We start from the raw sequence: 22,352 nt of genomic DNA, 5'->3' as shown, positions 1-22,352 counted from the left end.
ATGTAACCCCAGAAAGATCCCAGAGCAGGACTGAAAAAGGAGAAGTAGACTTTAGTATGGAAAGTAGTCCCAGAGCATCATTAGGCCTAGATACTAGCAACCAACAAATATCAGGCAATATAGAGATGGGAAAAGACTTACAAATACCTAACAAAAAAGAAATGGCAGAAATGTTTAAAGAATTGGAGAAAACAATAAAACAAGAAATGGTAAATATCCGTAGCGATCTGGGACACCTGCTGGAGAGAGTTGAAGAAACGGAGGAGAAGGTTAAGAGTCAGACCCAGGCGATCCTTGAACTAGAAAAAGAAATAACTAACATAGGGAAAGCCCAAGAAAAACTGCTATATAAGGTTGAGATACAAGAAAACAAAGACAGGAAGAGAAATATCCTGATACGTGGGGTCCCAGAGAACTCAAAGGGAGAAAGTCTGCAAGAGGTGGTTTGTAAAATACTTAATACTATAACAGACAGCCCTGAAATGGATAGGACTAAAATAGAAGGAACTTTTAGAAAAGGAAAAATTCAAAGAGTCCAGGGGAAAGAAAGGCCGAGAGATATATTAGTACAATTCTATGAGCTCCGGGATAAAGAAAAAATCTGGAAGAAGACCAAAGGAAAATCAGTAATTAAATATGAAGGAGGAGACATACAGATATATGCGGATCTGGCCCCAGAGACTCTGTGGAGAAGGAGATCTTTGAGACCCCTATTGGAAAGATTGAAAGAACAAAATGTGCAATATAGATGGGGGACCCCTGAATGCTTAATAGGATGGAAAAACGGGACTACAGCATACCTCAGGTTTCCAGAAGACTTGAAAAATTTTTTTGACAGTTTAAAAATTCAAAGAATGGAAATCCCTGGCTGGGAAGAAGAACAATGGGAAAATAGAACGAAGAGAAAAGAAGACTGGCAGCTTGTGGGGGGGAGGAGGCGGGGGGTAGGGGGGAGGGGGAGAGGGATGGAGGAGGAGAAATAGGTTTTTCCTTTTTTTTTTTTTTTTTTTTTTTTTTTTTTTCTCCTCCCCCCCACCGTCCTCGTTTTATTGTGTCTGAGATAAATCTGGATGGGACCTGGGAGGTTATGGGGAGGTTAGACAAGGGGAAGTCGCCCATGGACGGAGTCTTAGCCCAAGGATTAAATCAAAAGTGGATCTAACAATCCATAAATGATTAGTAGGCAAATGATGGGCCTAAAAAGAGGGGGTAGGGGAGGGGGGAGGGGGGGAGCGGGGAGGTTGGAAGGGTGGGAAATGGGAGAGGGGGGATGTTATTTCTGCAAGATAAAAGAAGTTATAAAAGCAAGTGAGAAGGGAGAAGGAGGAGAGGAGAAGAAGGGAGAAGAAGAGGAAATGAGAAAAGGGGAGAGAAAAGGAAAATATAGATGGAGGAAAAAAGAGGAAAATTAAGGAAGATGGAAGAGATTCAGTTTATAACATATAATGTAAATGGGATGAACTGCCCTGGGAAAAGATATAGAGTATTTAAAGAACTACACCATAGGGCAGCCTCAGTGATATTTCTACAGGAGACACATCTTGAGATAAAGTCAAATGTTAGGCTGAGGTCTAGAAATCACCCAACATGGTACTACGCAGACTCCCCGGTTAAAAGAGCAAAAGGGGTAGCAATAGGTATGGCAAAGAATATTAGGTTTGAGTTGGAAGATAGAAAGACAGACCCAGATGGGAGATTCTTGTTTTTAAAGGGCAAGTTACAAGAGATTGAGTGTACACTGGCCAACATCTACTGTCCTAATAAAAAACCGGAGGCGTATCTGAAAAAAGTGTTGAGGAAGTTGATGGACTTTAAAAAAGGACGTTTGATCCTGGCAGGGGACTTTAACTTTTGTATGGATCCACAAAGGGACGCCACCTCCCATACAAAAAGAGAGGGAAATAGGGCCCTGAAATTATTGAAAAAAGAATTACACATAAGTCAATTGGTAGATTCCTGGAGAATTACACATATGCAAGATAGAGATTATACTTTCTTTTCAAATATGCATAAGAGATATTCAAGATTAGATTATATATTAATAGAACATCAATCAATTGACCATCTGATCCAAGTAGAAATAGAGCCAATATCTTTATCAGACCATGCCCCAGTTATCATGAAAATGGAATGGGGGAGGAGGAAAATCGGAGGGCTGGGATGGAAATTGAATGAGACACTTTTAGTGGAAAAGGAAATAGCTCAGAAAATAGGGCAGGAGATCGAACGCTTTTTTAAGGAGAATGAGACAGGTGAGGTATCAACAGCCACAGTGTGGGAAACTCACAAAGCATATATAAGAGGAATATTAATGGCAATTGGGGCAAGAAAGAAAAAAGAAAGAAGGGAGAAAATGAGTGACCTCTTAGAAGATATAAGTAAAATAGAACAAATACATAAGAACAGGATAACAAAAGAAATAGAGCTGAAGTTAAAAAAAAAGCAAGAAGAATTGAAAGAAGTGATAGAAGAGGAGAGGAGAAAAGTATATAACAGAGTTTTGAGTGAGAGATATAGATGGGGAGAAAGACCTGGAAAATATCTGATGAGAGCCCTGAGGAAAAAGAAAAATAGAAATTATATAGAAAAAATAAAAGATGCTAAAGGAAACATGTTGCATTCAAATAAAAATATCATCAAAGCCTTCACAGAATATTACAGGAAACTGTATAATATAAGTCCCCTGGAAGGAGTAGAAAACATACAAAGTGAGAAGAATCAAAAAAGAAAGAAATATCTGGAAATGGCAGGGTTACTAAAACTAAGTGAGGACCAACTGAACTCCCTAGATGTAGATATCTCACAGGAGGAAATAAAATTAGCTCTGAAGGGGTCAGTGTCGGGGAAAAGCCCAGGGCCAGACGGATATACAGCCAGATATTATAAAAAATTTAGTGAAATTTTAATACCAAAACTTAGAAATTATATGAACGCTCTAGGTGGAGAGATGGAAATAAGAAGAGAATCATTACAAGCCCAAGTAGTGCTCATACAAAAAGAGGGAAAAGACCCCTCACAGTGTTCGAGCTATAGACCTATTTCATTATTGAACACCGATATCAAGATATATGCAAAAGTCCTAGCAAATAGATTGAAAGAGCTAATGCCAGAATGGATACAAGAGGATCAGGTGGGTTTTGTCCCAGGGAGGGAGGGAAAAGACAATGGGTTAAGATCATTGATGTTAATCCAAAAGAGCAAAAAGGGAAAAGAACCGGTGGTGTTACTCTCTATAGATGCTGAAAAAGCGTTCGATAGAGTGAATTGGAGATTCATGACAGATACTCTGGAAGCCTTAGGTATTGGGCCTAGGATGAGAGAGTGGATAGGGAAGTTGTACAGATACCCTTCTATGGTCATTGCGGTAAATGGGGAGAGTTCAGAACCCATTGAGATGTCAAATGGAACAAGACAGGGATGCCCATTGTCCCCTCTGTTGTATGTTATATCATTAGAACCATTGTTGTCAACAATAAGGCTGAATAGAGATGTAAAGGGAATCCTGATAGGAGACACAGAACATAAAGTTGCTGCTTTCGCAGACGACTTGCTGTTCTATGTGGGAAATCCCAGGATAACACTTCCAAACTTAATGAAATTATTAAAGGAATATGGAGAACTATCAAACTTAAAGATAAACCCAACAAAAACGGAGATTCTAAATATAAACATCTTAAAAAGTGAAAAAGAAAAAATACAAAAGGAATTCCCATTTAAATGGAAAGACAGAGATATAAAATATCTAGGAGTAAAGCTTACAGCCTCATATAAACATCTATATAAATTAAACTATATTTCGTTGATAAATGAGATTAGAGACGAGTTAAAAAGATTGGAGGGAGGAACCCCGACATGGATGGGCCGTATTAATCTGGTAAAAATGATAATAGTACCAAAAATCATATATAGATATCAAATGATCCCAATTAAACTCCCAGAGATTTTTTTTAAAATAACTAAGAAACTGATAACAAAATACATATGGAGGAATAAAAAACCAAGACTGTCATACGAACTGTTGAGTAGGAGGAAAGAAAAAGGGGGTTTAGGGCTCCCAGACTTTAAAAGATATTACAAAGCGGTAATATTGGCAAGAACTATAGATTGGATATATAATTATAAAAAAAGTTGGGTGAGAATAGAGAATGAACTCAGTGGAATAGACCTGGGAAGAATGATATGGGTGCCAACACAGTATAGAGGCTTAAACGACAATGTAAATACATACACTTTAAATGTACTAAAGGTTTGGGATAATTTACACAAAAGTATGAAATGGACTTTTAATTCAACACTGATTCCACTAAAAAACACAGAGTTTTTCCCCCCAGGCAGAGAAGAAATAGGTGGGAGGTGGTTTAAAAAAGACAGGGTGCAATTGAGAGATATTCTGGTGGGAGATGAAATAGGATCATTTGGTGATTTGAAGAAAAAAGAGGGTGAGATCTTCACTAAACTAGATGAATTGCGGTATTTTCAATTGAGGTGTTTTGTCGGAAGTTTGCCAAAGCCTTTAAGGACAAAAGAAAATTGGAATCTGTTCGAAAAGGTATTGGGAACACAAGGTGATGGGAAACACGGGATCACTAAAGTTTACAAAATACTCACTGAATTAGACACATACACAAAGCCAACATATATAACAAAATGGGAAATGGATATGGGAGTTGTGATAGATGAGGAAAAGCAGAGGAGAATGTATAGATTAATTCACGAGAACGTCTCTATGAGAGAGGTAGAGATGAACTATAAGTGTTTGACGAGATGGCACATCACACCAAATGTTGAAAATAAGATATGTGGGGAGAGTTCACCACTGTGTTGGAGGGGATGTGGAGAGGTAGGCACTACATACCATATATGGTGGGGATGCCCTAAAATCCAGTTATTCTGGAAAACAGTAATCCACTTGATAGGAAAATTGACAGAAATAGATATAGAACTAGACCCAGAAGTATGTATTTTGCATAACATGGATATAACTGTAAATAAATACAAAAAATCAGGGATATGGAACTATATTAATGCTGCAAAAGCTCTGATACCCAAGTTCTGGCGTCAAACAGAGGTACCGAAGGAAGAGGACTGGATTGAAAGAGTTGAGCAGATCAAAAAGATGGAAAGGTTGAGTCATATCCAAGAAGATAGGTTGGAGGCCTATTATGGGAAATGGGAGAACTGGGAAAAAGCTAGATTATACAGGAAGTATAGGAAAGAATAAAAGATAACAACAGAAAAACTTCACTTGCTGATGTAAGAAGATGCAGAGAAAAGGTAGGATAGGCAGAGGGGACTTGGGGTGGGGGGCGGTGTTGGGAGGGAAATGTTGTATAGAGTAAATAAAGTAGAAATGTTGGATAATATAATTTTATAGAATATATTTCGTTATATATATATATATACCTACAATGTGTTGATGAAATGTATTAAAAATGGAAAAATGAATAAATATTTAAATTATAAAAAAAAAAAAATACAGATCCTAATCAGCATGTCCCTCCAACTCATTAAACACCATAGCTCATTCTACTGACCAATTTTTGTTGTGGATTTTCCCTAGAAGAGTGGGTCTTGTGTCCAAACACCCAACACATCAAATCATATATGACTCATTCACCCCTATTGGACATCCCCACCCTGGGATGTAAGATATTTTACTAGAAAAAATATATATATTTAGGGAAATATATCTTATAATTGAATAATTAAAATTCTGAACTACTGAAGGTGTACTGAATGAGAAATATAAGAATAAACCAACTTTGTTAGATCAGCTACACTGCTGGATATAGATTTCATATTTAAGTGTTCTTGCATGGCAAGACCACTTACTGTTATCTCACATACAGTGATTTCAGGAAATCCCATTATATGATTTGTAAAGAATGTATTTGTCTCGCACGGCTGAACAGAAGTATTTGAACCCCTGAGAAGATCAGTGTTAATATTTAGTACAGAAGCCTTTGTTTGCAATTACAGAGGTCAGACGTTTCCTGTAGGTCTTGACCAGGTTTGCACTGCAACAGGGATTTTGGCCCCTCCTCCACACCGATCTCCTCTAGATCTGTCAGGTTTCGGGGCTGTCACAGAGTTTCAGCTCCCTCCAAAGATGTTCTATTGGATTTAGGTCTGGAGACTGGCTAGGCCACTCCAGAACCTTGATATGCTTCTTACGGAGCCACTCCTTGGTTATCCTGGCTGTGTGCTTCAGGTCGTCATGTTGGAAGACCCAGCCACGACCCATCTTCAATGCTCTGACTGAGGGAAGGAGGTTGTTGCTCAAAATCTCACAATAAATGGCCCCATTCATCCTCTCCTTAATACAGTGCAGTCGTCCTGTCCCCTTCGCAGAAAAGCACCCCCAAAGCATGATGTACATGCTTCACAGTAGGGATGATGTTCTTGGGATGCAACTCATCCTTTTTCCTCCAAACACGACGAGTGAAGTTTAGACCAAAAAGTTCTACTTTGGTCTCATCTGACCACATGACTTTCTCCCATGCCTCCTCTGGATCATCCAGAAGGTCATTGGCAAGCTTCAGACGGGCCTGGACATGTGATGACTGGAGCAGGGGAACCTTCAGACAGGCCTGGACATGTGATGACTTGAGCAGGGGAACCTTCAGACGGGCCTGGACATGTGATGACTTGAGCAGGGGAACCTTCAGACGGGCCTGGACATGTGATGACTTGAGCAGGGGAACCTTCAGAAGGGCCTGGACATGTGATGACTGGAGCAGGGGAACCTTCCGTGCAATGCATGATTGGAAACCATGACGGCGTAGTGTTCTACCGACAGTGACCTTTGAAACTGTGGTCCCAGCTCTCTTCATGTCATTGACCAGCTCCTCCCTTGTAGTTCTGGGCTGATTCCTCACCTTTCTTATCATCAGTGATACCCCACGAGGTGACATCTTGCATGGAGCCCCAGTCTGAGGGAGACTGACAGTCGTCTTTAGCCTCTTCCATTTTCTAACAATTGCTCCAACAGTTGATCTATTTTCACCAAGCTGCTTGGCAATTGCCCCGTAGCCCTTTCCAGCCTTGTGGAGGTCCACCATTTTGTCTCTGGTGTCTTTTGACAGCTCTTTGGTCTTGCCCATTGTAGTAGTTGGCGTCTGACTGACTGTGGGGTGGACAGGTGTCTTTAAAGAGCTCAGACAGGTGCTACTAAGTTAGATGAATGAGTGGAGTAGAGGTGGACTTTTTAAAGGCGCAGTAACAGGTCTTCGAGAGCCAGAATTCTTGCTGTTTCTTAGGTGTTCAAATACTTCTGTTCAGCAGTGCAAGACAAATACATTCTTTACAAATCATACAATGTGATCTCCTGAATTCTGTCCTCAGAGTGGGAATCCCCTGCAATGTGAATGTCAGACCCTCCATGATTTCTAAGTGGGAGAACTTGCAAAATCGCAGGGGGTTCAAATACTTCTGTTACTCACTGTATATATTCTTATTATTATAGCCAAATTTACCACCCTAACTCCTCCCACAGTTTTTACACTACATAGACAGTAATATACCGAAATGTGCGGATTGTTCCCGATTTGTGTGCTATTACTTTGTGGAATGGTTCACGAAATATTGGTGTTTTTGTGGTGAAATTGGTCCCATAGGAATGAATGGTGGAATGCTCAAAACTAGAGTGTGACTGCCCAGTCCAGCCTTTTCACAGTTACTCCAGCCACTCCAGTTGTAGACTACTTGGAGGCAAGAACACTTCATACAATTTACCCAGAAATTGCAGCTTTTCTAGTTTCAGATTGATGTTACTATTACCGTTCTTTGTTCTGTAGTGTAAATCGGTCTCAGTCGATGTTTCTATTCTTCCGTTCTTTGTTCTGTAGTGTAAATCGGTCTCAGTTGATGTTTCTATTCTTCCCTTCTTTGTTCTGTAGTGTAAATCGGTCTCAGTCGATGTTTCTATTCTTCCCTTCTTTGTTCTGTAGAGTAAATCGGTCTCAGTCGATGTTTCTATTCTTCATTTTTTTGTTCTGTAGTGTAAATCGGTCTCAGTCGATGTTTCTATTCTTCCCTTCTTTGTTCTGTAGTGTAAATCGGTCTCAGTCGATGTTTCTATTCTTCCGTTCTTTGTTCTGTAGTGTAAATCGGTCTCAGTCCATGTTTCTATTCTCCCGTTCTTTGTTCTGTAGTGTAAATCGGTCTCAGTCGATGTTTCTATTCTTCCCTTCTTTGTTCTGTAGTGTAAATCGGTCTCAGTCCATGTTTCTATTCTTCCCTTCTTTGTTCTGTAGTGTAAATCGGTCTCAGTCGATGTTTCTATTCTTCCGTTCTCTGTTCTGTAGTGTAAATCGGTCTCAGTCGATGTTTCTATTCTCCCGTTCTTTGTTCTGTAGTGTAAATCGGTCTCAGTCGATGTTTCTATTCTCCCGTTCTTTGTTCTGTAGTGTAAATCGGTCTCAGTCGATGTGTATAAAGTTCTGGTGATTGTGTCTCCTCCTGGGCAGACCTGCCGGTGACTGAGAGGATCTGCTGTGTGCCATGAGATGTTCTCTGCTCCTCTGTGTCTGTTACCTGCTCATCCTCATCCTTCCCATCACATCCTATGGAGAAGCATTGACCCGGAGCTCAGCATCTCCTTGTAGACTTAACATGCACAAGTCATTCTTTGAGTATGAATATTACCAGAAGGGAGACGTGATTATCGGAGGACTGATTTCTGCTCACTTTTCTGGTTACTTTCCGGTAGAATTAGACAATGTGTATAATACATTTTTATGCTGGACTTATTGTAACCTGTGAGTCTCTTTTCATCATCTTTGCTCTGTCTGTATGACTCAACAAAGAGAAAAAATAATGCTTTGTCTTCATTTTCACTGTAATATTTTATTGAAATGTACAAATGTTTCTAAACATGTTTTATACATTTTCTCATTACTTGATTCCAGTCTGTGTTTCACCAAAAAATACATTTAATAAATATGGCTTGCATAATACTTTGTCTTCAGGCCGTGCTGGGATTTCTTATAGATAGTCATGTCCAGGGGCGGACTGACCATTCCAGCACTCGGGCACTGCCTGCAGGCCCGGGGTCAGTAGAGGGCCCCATAAAATGCCCCTGTTACCTTTTTTATAGACTTTTTAGGGTGTGCTTTGACACATGGGCCCCATGATCCCCTATTGCCTGGGGGTCCCATGAGTTGTCAGTCCACCCCTGGTCAGAAAAATGGAGAGTTAGGAACTACAGAATACTGGGGTGCCGTGACGAAGCTCTGCAGCTTCTGCATGTGTTTGCAAATGTGTGATAACTAAACCCCTGTTTTTACCGCATACTGCTAGACAGGTTAATTTGGTTTGTTTGCAGGCTGGCTGGCAAGTTAGAGCCGGGAATTTGTCCTTTTTGTTGTCTGACATGGTCACAGTCAAGCCTATTCACAACACAGCAGTAAGTCAGTTCAGTGCAGCAACTTAAAAGGTGAAAGTAATATATGAGATAGACTCACTACACGCTATTGAAGCATCCTGGTCTTCCATAACACCTCAGCAGTGCCACAGGCTGATAGCTTTCATGCCACGCCGCATTGAGGCAGTAATTGCTGCAAAGGGGCCCCAACCAAGTACTGAGTACATATGCAGCTTCTACTTTTCAGAGGTGCGATATTGTTCTATGTACAATCCGTGTTTTATTGATTGCATGGAATATTCTCATTTTCTGAGATTGTGGATTTGGGGTTTTCATGACCTGTAAGCCATAATCATCACAATGATGACAAATCATGGCTTGAACTATCTTGCTTTGCATGGAATGAGTCTATCGCAGGGGCGGACTGACCATTTGGAAACTCGGGCACTGCCCGAGGGCCTGGGGTCAGTAGGGGGCCCCATGAGATGCCCCTGGTACCTTTTTCATAGGCTTTTTTGAGTTTGGGCAAGGACACAGGGGCCCCATGATCCCCTATTGCCCAGGGGCCCCATGAGTTGTCAGTCCGCCCCTGATAAGGTGTACTGGCTGTATGAGATGTATTGGATGTACGAGGTATACGGGGATGTACAAGGTGTACGGGGTGTATAGGCTGTACGGGGTGTACAGGATGTATGGGGTGTATGAAATGTACGGGGTGTACAGGTATGTACGAGGTGTATGGGATGTACAAGATGTACAGGGATGTATGAGATGTATTGGATGTACGAGGTATACGGGGATGTACAAGGTGTATGGGGTGTATAGGCTGTACGGGGTGTACAGGATGTATGGGGTGTATGGAATGTACGGGGTGTGCAGGTATGTACGAGGTGTATGGGATGTACAAGATGTACGGGGATGTATGGGATGTATAGGATGTACGGGGATGTATGGGATGTATAAGGTGTACTGGCTGTATGAGATGTATTGGATGTACGAGGTATACGGGGATGTACAAGGTGTACGGGGTGTATGGGGGTGTACAGGGATGTATTGGATGTAGGGGATGTATGGGATGTACGGGATGTATGGGATGTACAAGGTGTACGGGATGTACGAGGTGTACGAGATGTATGGGATGTATGGGGTGCATGGGATGTACAGGGATGTATGGGGATGTACAAGGTGTATGAGATGTATGGGATGTATGGGGTGTATGGGATGTACGGGGATGTATGGGAATATATGAGGTGTATGGGATGTATGAGGTGTCCGGGGATGTACAAGGTGTACGGGATGTATAGGCTGTACGGGGTGTACAGGATGTATGGGGTGTATGGAATGTATGGGGTGTACAGGTATGTACGAGGTGTATGGGATGTACAAGATGTACGGGGATGTATGGGATGTACGGGGATGTATGGGATGTATAAGGTTTACTGGCTGTATGAGATGTATTGGATGTACGAGGTATATGGGGATGTACGAGGTGTATGGGGTGTATGGGGGTGTACAGGGATGTATTGGATGTAGGGGATGTATGGGATGTACGGGATGTATGGGATGTACGAGGTGTACGGGATGTACAAGGTGTACGAGATGTATGGGATGTATGGGGTGCATGGGATGTACGGGGATGTATGGGGATGTACAAGGTGTATGAGATGTATGGGATGTACGGGGTGTATGGGATGTACGGGGATGTATGGGAATGTATGAGGTGTACGGGGATGTACAAGGTGTACAGGATGTATAGGGTGTATGGAATGTATGGGGTGTACAGGTATGTAGGAGGTGTATGGGATGTATGGGATGTATAGGATGTACGGGGATGTACGAGGTGTACAAGATGTATGGGATGTATGGGGGTGTACGGGGATGTATGGGGTGTATGGAATGTATGGGGTGTACAGGTATGTACGAGGTGTATGGGATGTACAAGATGTACGGGGATGTATGGGATGTATAGGATGTACGGGGATGTATGGGATGTACAAGATGTATGGGATGTATGGGGATGTATGGGGTGTATGGAATGTACGGGGTGTACAGGTATGTACGAGGTGTATGGGATGTATGGGATGTACGGGGATTTATTGGATGTATAGGATGTACGGGGATGTATGGGATGTATAAGGTGTACGGGCTGTATGGGGGTGTACAGGGATGTATTGGATGTATGGGATGTATGGGATGTACGGGATGTATGGGATGTACAAGGTGAACGGGATGTACGAGGTGTACGAGATGTATGGGATGTATGGGGTGCATGGGATGTACGGGGATGTATGGGGATGTACAAGGTGTATGGAATGTACAAGGTGTATGGGATGTACAAGGTGTATGGGATGTATGGGGTGTATGGGAATGTATGAGGTGTATGGGGTGTATGAGGTGTATGGGGTGTATGAGGTGTACGGGGATGTACAAGGTGTATGGGATTTATAGGCTGTACGAGGTGTATGGGATGTATGGGATGTATAGGATGTACGGGGATGTATGGCATGTACAAGATGTATGGGGTGTATGGGGATGTACGGGGATGTACGAGGTGTACAAGATGTATGGGATGTATGGGGATGTACGGGGATGTATGGGGTGTATGGGATGTACAGAGATGTACGAGGTGTACGGACTGTATGGGATGTACGGGGTGTATGGGATGTAAGGGGATGTATGGGGTGTAAGGGATGTACGGGGTGTATGGGATGTATGGGGATGTACGGGGTGTATGGGATGTACAGATATGTATGGGTTGTATGGGATGTACGGGTATGTACAAGGTGTATGGGGATGTATGGGATGTACGGGGTGTATGGGGATGTATGGGGATATACAAGGTGCATGGGATGTACGGGGATGTACGAGGTGTATGAGATGTATGGAATGTACGGGGTGTATGGGATGTACAAGGTGTATGAGATGTATGGAATGTACGGGGTGTATGGGATGTACAAGGTGTATGGGATGTATGGGCTGTACGGGGTGTACAGGATGTACGAGGTGTACAGGATGTACAGGGTATACAGGGATGTACGAGGTGTATGGGATGTACGGGGTGTACATGATGTATAGGATGTATGGGGATGTATGGGGTGTATGGGATGTATTGGGATGTACGTGGTGTATGGGTTGTATGGGGTGTACAGGATGTACGGGGTGTACAGGATGCATGGGATGTATGGGGATGTACGGGGATGTATGGCATGTACAAGATGTATGGGATGTATGGGGATGTACGGGGATGTATGGGGTGTATGGGATGTACAGAGATGTACGAGGTGTACGGAATGTATGGGATGTACAGCGATGTATGGGGATGTATGGGATATATGGGGTGTACGCAGATGTACTGGGATGTACGGGATGTACGGGATTTACGGAGTGTATGGGATGTACAGGGATGTACGGGATATACGGGTATGTACGAGGTGTACAAGATGCATGGGATGTACGGGGTGTATGGGGATGTATGGGACGTACAGAGTGTATGGGATGTACGGGGATGTATGGGGTGTATGGGATGTACAAGGTGTACGGGGAAGTAAATGGTGTATAGGATGTTTGGGCTGTATGGGGTGTACAGGATATATAGGGGGTATGGGGGTGTATGAGATGTACGGGGTGTACAGGGATGTACGAGGTATATGGGCTATATGAGGTGTATGTGATGTACAGGATGTACGGGGTGTACACGATGTATGGGATGTACGGGGATGTACGGGGGGTGTATGGGATGTACGGGGTATATGGGATGCATGGGGTATATGGGATGTACGGAGATGTACGGGGTATATGGGATGTATGGGGTGTATGGGATGTACGGCGTATATGGACTGTATGGGGATGTACAGGGTGTATGGAGATGTATGGGATGTACGGGGTGTACGGGGATGTATGAGGTGTATGGAATGTATGAGGTGTATGGGCTATACGGGGTGTACAGGATGTATGGGGTATAAGGGGGTGTATGGGATGTACAAGGTGTATGGGATGCATGGGGTGTACGGGTGTATGGGATGTACGGGTGTATGGGATGTATGGGGTGTACGGGTGTATGGGATGTACGGGGTGTACGGGTGTATGGGGTGTATGGGGTGTACAGGATGTACGGGGTGTACGGGTATATGGGATGTACGGGGTGTACTGGACGTATGGGATGTACGGGTGTATGGGATGTATGGGGTGTACGGGTGTATGGGATGTACGGGGTGTATGGGGTGTATGGGATGTACGGGGTGTATGGGGTGTACAGGATGTACGGGGTGTACGGGTATATGGGATGTACGGGGTGTACTGGACGTATGGGGTGTACGGGTGTATGGGATGTACGGGGTGTATGGGGTGTACAGGATGTACGGGGTGTACGAGTATATGGGATGTACGGGGTGTACTGGATGTACAGGATGTACGGGGTGTATGGGATGTACGGGGTGTACGGGTGTATGGGATGTACGGGGTGTATGGGATGTACAGGATGTACGGGGTGTACGGGTATATAGGATGTACGTGGTGTACTGGATGTATGGGATGTACGGGGTGTATGGGATGTACGGGATGTACGGGATGTATGGGATGTACGGGGTGTACGGGATGTACACGGTGTATGGGATGTACGGGTATATGGGATGTACGGGGTGTATGGGATGTACGGGGTGAATGGGATGTACGGGGTGTATGGAATGTATGGGATGTACGGGGTGTATGGAATGTACGGGGTGTATGGGGTGTACGGGATGTACACGGTGTATGGGATGTATGGGGTGTACGGGATGTACACGGTGTATGGGATGTACGGGTGTATGGGATGTACACGGTGTATGGGATGTACGGGGTGTATGGGATGTATGGGGTTGTCACAGACTGCCAGTGCCTCTCCCATCCCCCGCCATATCCCTCCACCCCTCCCTTCCCCCTTGTACATTAGAAGGTCTGTGGGGCTTCCATGGACAGGGCTGGGCCAGCCATTGCCGAGGCAACCTAGCCGCGTCCCACATGATCTTCAAGAGACCCACACAGGAAGCAGCCCTTCCCTTTTGTTCCTGTCCATGCTGCTGGAATCATCTTACTCCCAGAAAGATGCTGGGAGGCTCGGGTGAGGGGGACCGAGCCTCCCCAGCCATCCCCCCTGCGCACTCTGCAGATCCCCAAAAGGTCAGGACTGTAGCCCTCTACAATACCCCAGGGTTGGGAGTCTCCACAGCTCTGCATGAGCCTTCTCCTCAAAGGTCAGACCCCACAGCTGAGACCCTGCCAGTCTGTAAGCCTGTCTACTGGGCACCCTTGCACCCTGTCTGCTGCTGAGTGCCCTGGGAGCTGCTGCTGAGGGACCCTGCACACTGTCCATGGCTGCGTGTCCCTGGAGGCTGTGTGCTGCTGAGTGCCCTGGGAGCTGCTGCTGTCTGCTGATCGCTGGTTGTCCCTGGAACGCTGACCGCTGGTCGTCCCTGTCTGGAGCCGCCTGCCGCTGAGGGTGTGCAAGCTGCTTACCGTGAGTGTCCTGAACTGTCCCCGCTGTGTGCACCGACCACTCGTGTCCTGAACTGTCCCTGTTGTGTGCACTGACCACCCGTGTCCTGAACTGTCCCCGCTGTGCGCACTGACCACCAGTGTCCTGAATTGTTCCTGTTGTGTGCACTGACCACCCGTGTCCTGAACTGTTCCTGCTGTGTGCACTGACCACCCGTGTCCTGAACTGTTCCTGTTGTGCGCACTGACCACCCGTGTCCTGAACTGTTCCTGTTGTGCGCACTGACCACCCATGTCCTGAACTGTTCCTGCTGTGTGCACTGACCACCTGTGTCCTGAACTGTTCCTGTTGTACGCACTGACCACCCGTGTCCTGAACTGTTCCTGTTGTGTGCACCGACCACCCATGTTCTGAACTGTCCCCGGTGTGTGCACCGACAACCCGTGTTCCGAACCGCCCCGCTGTGTGTGCACTGACCACCCGTGTCCTGATGGCATGCCCGGAGTTTAGCTGCCTGTGGTGCCCCTGAGTGCTTGAGCCATCGCTGCCCGTTGAGTCCCTGTGAGCCCATGACCCTGGAGAGCTGGGTGGGAGCTGTGCTGTGGGGGTGTATGGGATGTACGGGGTGTATGGGATGTATGGAGATGTATGGGATATACGGGGTGTATGGGATGTACGGGATGTATGGAATGTACGGGATGTACGGGGTGTATGGGATGTACGGGGTGTATGGGGTGTATGGAGATGTATGGGGTGTATGGGATGTACGGGGTGTATGGGATGTACGGGGTGTATGGGATTTACGGGGTGTATGGGATGTACGGGATGTATGGAATGTACGGTATGTACGGGATGTATAGAATGTACGGGGTGTATGGGATGTATGGAGATGTATGGGATGTACGGGATGTATGGAATGTACGGGATGTACGGGGTGTATGGGATGTACGGGGTGTATGGGATGTACGGGGTGTATGGGATGTACAGGGTGTATGGGATGTATGGAGATGTATGGGATGTACGGGATGTATAGAATGTACGGGGTGTACGGGGTGTATGGGATGTACGGGGTATATGGGGTGTATGGGATGTGTGGGGTGTACGGGGTGTATGGGATGTACGGGGATTTATGGGATGTATGGGGATGTATGAGATACAAGCAGATATACTGACAGGAAGAATGAATGAATTACCATGGAGCTGTGAGTTCATCGAGGACTGCGAGCCGACAGCCACTAAGGCTTTTAGGACTTGTAGTCTCTCCTTCACAGAGGACTGTAAATGAGTAATGCGGCCAGGTGGGCAGGGCCCCGCATGGGCATGTTTTTTTTAAATTTGACAGCTAGGGAGGGGGGAGAGGATCCCCTGGTGGCTGTCACAGCGGGGATTGGGGGGTGCGGGGGCCAGTCTGATCATTACATGTTACATGTTACCCCCTGAATATGTATGTAACATGTTACAAAAGGTGAAGGTATCCTTTAACATTGCTTCCCTTAATAAATGTCAGTGCTGCTGTCTCAGTTTTTGTCCATCACTGAAATGCGTCACTTCACAGGACGGATTATAACCCCCCCCCCCCCCCCCCCATCCCCGGCATGGTATCTTATGGAATTGGGCATTTTTAAAGGTTCAGCATTTAAAAAATTACTACTGCTGCACTAATGGAATTTTTTGGGGGGGAATTGGTCCCCCTCCCCCATGCTATTTGTATATCCCCTTGCCTATTAGTCGAGAACATTGTCACTTTCCATTTCACAGATTTGGCTCCCATTGATTTCAGTCTGGTTTTGGGTCCATAGTTGGGTTTGTGGGATTCTGTGCATGGTGATGATGGGATTTACTATTCTTTATGCCCTCCATTTTCACGGAACGTCTTGTGTACTTCATGATATGTATACCTATTTATCCACCATATATATATATATAATGCATCAATCCAGCAATGTGACTACAGTAATCAAATATGTCAAATATAATATACAATATGCTGTAGACAAAATGATGATGAATGATGGATTCTCAATGTGTTTCATGAACCAAAGGCCACAGAGGAAGTCTATAAGTGTGCAAACATATTATAATAACCATCTAACCATTTTTATATTTTGATATAACATGGGCAGCACAGTGGCTTAGCGGTGGGCAGCACAGTGGCTTAGCGGTGGGCAGCACAGTGGCTTAGTGGTGGGCAGCACAGTGGCTTAGCGGTGGGCAGTACAGCGGCTTAGTGGTGGGCAGCACAGTGGCTTAGTGATGGACATTATAGTGGCTTAGCGGTGGGCAGCATAGTGGCTTAGTGTTGGGCAGCACAGTAGATTAGTGGTGGGCAGTACAGTGGCTTAGTGGTGAGCAGCACAGTGGATTAATGGTGGGCAGCACAGTGGCTTAGTGGTGGGCAGCATAGTGGCTTAGTGGTGGGTAGCACAGTGGATTAGTGATGGGTAGTATAGTGGCTTAGTGGTGGACAGCACAGTGGCCTAGTGGGGGACAGTAAAGTGGCTTAGTAGGGAACAACACAGTGGCTTAGTGATGGACATCATAGTGGCTTAGTGGTGGGCAGCATAGTGGTTTAGTGGTTGGCAGCACAGTGGCTTAGTGGTGGGCAGCACAGTGGCTTAGTGGGGGGCAGCATAGTGGCTTAGTGGTGGACAGCACAGTAGCTTAGTGGTGGACAGCACAGTAGCTTAGTGGGGGGCAGCACAGTGGATTAGTGGTGGGCAGCACAGTGGATTAGGGGTGAGCAGCACAGCAGATTAGTGGTGGGCAGCACAGTGGCTTAGTGGTATGCAGCACAGCAGCATAGTGGTAGGATGCACAGCGGGTTAGTGGTGGGCAACATAATGGCTTAGTGGTGGGCAACATAATGGCTTAGTGGTGGGCAGCACAGTGGCTTAGTGGTTGGAAGCACAGTGGGTTAGTGGTGGGCAGCACAGTGGCTTAGTGGTGGGCAGCATAGTGGCTTAGTGGTGGACAGCACAGTGGCTTAGTGGGGGGCAGCAAAGTGGATTAGTGGTGGGCAGCACAGTGGCTTAGTGGGGGGCAGCAAAGTGGATTAGTGGTGGGCAGCACAGTGGATTAGGGGTGAGCAGCACAGCAGATTAGTGGTGGGCAGCACAGTGGCTTAGTGGTGGGCAGCACAGCAGCATAGTGGTAGGATGCACAGCGGGTTAGTGGTGGGCAACATAATGGCTTAGTGGTGGGCAACATAATGGCTTAGTGGTGGGCAGCACAGTGGCTTAGTGGTAGGAAGCAAAACCGCTTAGTGGTGGGCAGCACAGTGGCTTAGTGGTTGGAAGCACAGTGGCTTAGTGGTTGGCAGCACAGTGGCTTAGTGGTTGACAACACAGTGTATTAGTGGTGGGCAGCACAGTGGCTTAGTGGGGGGCAGCACAGTGGCTTAGTGGGGGGCAGCACAGTGGATTAGTGTTGGGCAGCACAGTGGCTTAGTGGGGGGCAGCATAGTGGCTTAGTGGTGGGCAGCACAGCGGCTTAGTGGTGGGCAGCACAGTGGCTTAGTGGTGGGCAGCACAGTGGCTTAGTGGTGGGCAGCACAGCGGCTTAGTGGTAGGAAGCACAGCGGGTTAGTGGTGGGCAACATAATGGCTTAGTGGTGGGCAGCACAGTGGCTTAGTGGTAGGACGCACAGCGGCTTAGTGGTGGGCAGCACAGCGGCTTAGTGGTTGGCAGTACAGTGGCTTAGTGGTTGGCAGCACAGTGGCTTAGTGGTGGACAGCACAGTGGCTTAGTGGTGGGCAGCACAGTGGCTTAGTGGTGGACAGTACAGTGGCTTAGTGGTGGACAGCACCGTGGCTTAGTGGTGGGCAGCACAGTGGCTTAGTGGTGGACAGCATAGTGGCTTAGTGGTGGGCAGCACAGTGGCTTAGTGGTGGGCAGCACAGTGGCTTAGTAGTGGGCAGCATTGGGTGAGAATTACAGTCTCAGGAGAAATACAGGCTGCTCCTGAAAAAGACAGCGTAGTTGTTCCAAGAAGAATATGACGCGAGCAGCCTTCTCCTGAGGTCACCTGTGGAGGGGGGGTCTTTCTATCCTGAACAATTCTTCTGGCAGTTATGGCGGCAATCGTGGTCTGCCTGACCTTGACTTGGCTTCAAGAGGAGAGAAAGAATCTTGGAAGCTGTGTAAGCAGATGATGAGGTAGTGAGCCTCTTACTAACTGACTGGTCCTCATAGTGTCCACTGCAGAAGTACATCAGTATGAAACATAAACCTGCACTACTCTACAATACCTGGTTATGTAGAACAAACACATGAGGTGCGGTCTGAAAGAACAAACTTACACAGGAGTGCCGGAGCCAACAAAATACATACTATTGTAAAATAATAGTGCAAAAAACCCCACACTAGTCTATTAAAAGTCTTCAGCATCAACAAAAACTGAACCCATCTTCCAATTCTTGAATTAGGGTTCCAGGGAGTGCAGAGGTGAGAAGTGTTGGAGGAGGATTGCAGGGGGAGCAGTGTGGAATTAGGGTTCCAGGGGGTGCAGAGGTGAGAAGCGTTGGAAGAGGATTGCAGGGGGAGCAGTGTGGAATTAGGGTTCCAGGGGGTGCAGAGGTGAGAAGCGTTGGAAGAGGATTGCAGGGGGAGCAGTGTGGAATTAGGGTTCCAGGGGATGCAGAGGTGAGAAGCGTTGGAAGAGGATTGCAGGGGGAGCAGTGTGGAATTAGGGTTCCAGGGGATGCAGAGGTGAGAAGCGTTGGAAGAGGATTGCAGGGGGAGCAGTGTGGAATTAGGGTTCCAGGGGGTGCAGAGGTGAGAAGCGTTGGAAGAGGATTGCAGGGGGAGCAGTGTGGAATTAGGGTTCCAGGGGGCGCAGAGGTGAGAAGCGTTGGAAGAGGATTGCAGGGGGAGCAGTGTGGAATTAGGGTTCCAGGGAGCGCAGAGGTGAGAAGCGTCAGAAGAGGATTGCAGGGGGAGCAGTGTGGAATTAGGATTCCAGGGGGTGCAGAGGTGAGAAGCGCTGGAAGAGGATTGCAGGGGGAGCAGTGTGGAATTAGGGTTCCAGGGGGTGCAGAGGTGAGAAGCGTTGGAAGAGGATTGCAGGGGGAGCAGTGTGGAATTAGGGTTCCAGGGAGCGCAGAGGTGAGAAGCGTCAGAAGAGGATTGCAGGGGGAGCAGTGTAGAATTAGGGTTCCAGGGAGCGCAGAGGTGAGAAGCGTTGGAAGAGGATTGCAGGGGGAGCAGTGTGGAATTAGGGTTCCAGGGGGTGCAGAGGTGAGAAGCGTTGGAAGAGGATTGCAGGGGGAGCAGTGTGGAATTAGGGTTCCAGGGGGTGCAGAGGTGAGAAGCGTTGGAAGAGGATTGCAGGGGGAGCAGTGTGGAATTAGGGTTCCAGGGGGTGTAGAGGTGAGAAGCGTCAGAAGAGGATTGCAGGGGGAGCAGTGTAGAATTAGGGTTCCAGGGGGTGCAGAGGTGAGAAGCGTCGGAAGAGGATTGCAGGGGGAGCAGTGTGGAATTAGGGTTCCAGGGGGCGCAGAGGTGAGAAGCAATGGAAGAGGATTGCAGGGGGAGCAGTGTGGAATTAGGGTTCCAGGGGGTGCAGAGGTGAGAAGCGTTGGAAGAGGATTGCAGGGGGAGCAGTGTGGAATTAGGGTTCCAGGGGGCGCAGAGGTGAGAAGTGTTGGAAGAGGATTGCAGGGGGAGCAGTGTGGAATTAGGGTTCCAGGGGGTACAGAGGTGAGAAGCGTCGGAAGAGGATTGCAGGGGGAGCAGTGTGGAATTAGGATTCCAGGGAGTTGCGTAGGTGAGAAGCGTTGGAGGAGGATTGCAGGGGGAGCAGTGTGGAATTAGGGTTCCAGGGAGCGCAGAGGTGAGAAGTGTTGGGAGAGGATTGCAGGGGGAGCAGCGTGGAATTAGGGTTCCAGGGGGCGCAGAGGTGAGAAGCGTTGGAGGAGGATTGCAGGGGGAGCAGTGTGGAATTAGGGTTCCAGGGGGTGCAGAGGTGAGAAGCGTTGGAAGAGGATTGCAGGGGGAGCAGTGTGGAATTAGGGTTCCAGGGGGTGCAGAGGTGAGAAGCGTTGGAGGAGGATTGCAGGGGGAGCAGTGTGGAATTAGGGTTCCAGGGGGTGCAGAGGTGAGAAGTGTTGGAAGAGGATTGCAGGGGGAGCAGTGTGGAATTAGGGTTCCAGGGGGCGCAGAGGTGAGAAGCGTTGGAAGAGGATTGCAGGGGGAGCAGTGTGGAATTAGGGTTCCAGGGGTGCAGAGGTGAGAAGTGTTGGAGGCAGGAGGTACAAGGGCGAGCAGATTTGCACAGTACATCACCGCTACTATTGTATGTTACATTCAGGTGTACCTCGGTTTATGAATTGAATGCGTTCTCCGGGACGTTTCATTTAGCAAACAATTTTTAAACTGAAACGCGGCTTCCCATAGGAATGCAGTGAAAACCAATGAATCCATTCCGGAGGTCAGAAAAAGTAGAAAAAAAAGTCGATGTCACTATAGGGCAGTTCAATTTTTTCAATGTAATTACTGCTTTTTTTCCCCTTCACTATAGCTCAGATAATCAGCTGTCACTTCCCCCCTCCCCCCCAGCTAAAAAAAATAATGTTTACTTTTAGTTTATTTTTCCGAGTTAAAAGAAACAAAGTTTCCTGTAACTCCGGGGAAAGTGACAGCTAATCCTGTGAGCTACAGTGCAAAAAAAAAGCCACAATTGCATTTAAAAATCGTCACTGTGACGGGGGGAGGGCAGGACAGAACACGCAGAGCAGATGATAAACACACAAAGCTTTATTAAAAAATGACAGTCACTCAATTGGGGTCTGCAGGTACCATGGCAGTACCCAGTGTAGGGGAATAGCAAGGAGCAGGCCCCAAATAATTGTAATCCGGCCCCAGGGGGGCAAAGCTAGAGTCTCTATAACAGTTTGTAATCCAAGCAGGGAGAAGAAGGGGAAGAGAGTTCAGGAACAGTCCAGGGGGGAAATAAAATGGGTGCAGACACTCACGGTTCCAGCAGGGATGCCCAAGTTCACAGTAGAGGACACCCAGGGGGGGGCGACCCTCCTCAGCACACAGCAGAGGGTCCTAACAGCAGGTACCAGTCCTGATTCTCCAGCAACAGCACACAAGCACTCCTGGGCCGGCAGTATGGGCAGTATAGTGGCAGATACTTTCCCTGAGTCCCGAGTATTAGCAGCATATTCAGTGGGTAATAATCCTCCCAATCCTGTTACTAAAGCAGAGTGCCAGCGGGTAATAACCCTCCTGATCCTGCTCTGTTTAATGCAGAGTGCCAGCGGGTAATAATCCTCCCGATCCTACTCTGTTTAATGCAGAGTGCCAGCGGGTAATAATCCCCCCCTGATCCTAGGTCTTTGCAGAGTGGCTGTGGGGGTCTCGCCTCGGTGTAGATTTCCCAGCAGCTGCGCAGTAGACAGAACGACCTGGGACGCTCCGCACCAGCCTTCTTAAGGTCGCTCCTGGTTGTCCCAGCGTGCCTCATCGGTCGGAAACAAGGCACACCCCCTTGACACGGGCCACGCTCGAGAACGC

General features: G+C 46.9%; 1 protein-coding gene across 1 annotated transcript in view; it reads left to right on the top strand.

The window, feature by feature from the left end:
* The first annotated feature begins 206 nt into the window (after nucleotides 1–206).
* The window catches only part of LOC149437052 (vomeronasal type-2 receptor 26-like), a 62,336-nt gene continuing 40,190 nt past the window's right edge, over nucleotides 207–22,352 (top strand). The window contains exons 1-2 of the mRNA XM_089661186.1: nucleotides 207–443; nucleotides 4,501–4,565. Coding sequence (XP_089517312.1) covers nucleotides 207–443; nucleotides 4,501–4,565 — 302 coding nt within the window. The remainder of the gene's footprint in view (nucleotides 444–4,500; nucleotides 4,566–22,352) is intronic.

Source organism: Staurois parvus, unplaced genomic scaffold, assembly GCF_062004578.1.
Source record: "Staurois parvus isolate SC_StPar_1 unplaced genomic scaffold, SC_StPar_1.0 ptg001322l, whole genome shotgun sequence".
NCBI lineage: Eukaryota > Metazoa > Chordata > Amphibia > Anura > Ranidae > Staurois > Staurois parvus.
Note: the sequence above shows the minus strand (reverse complement) of the source record. Positions and strands in the feature narration are given on the sequence as shown.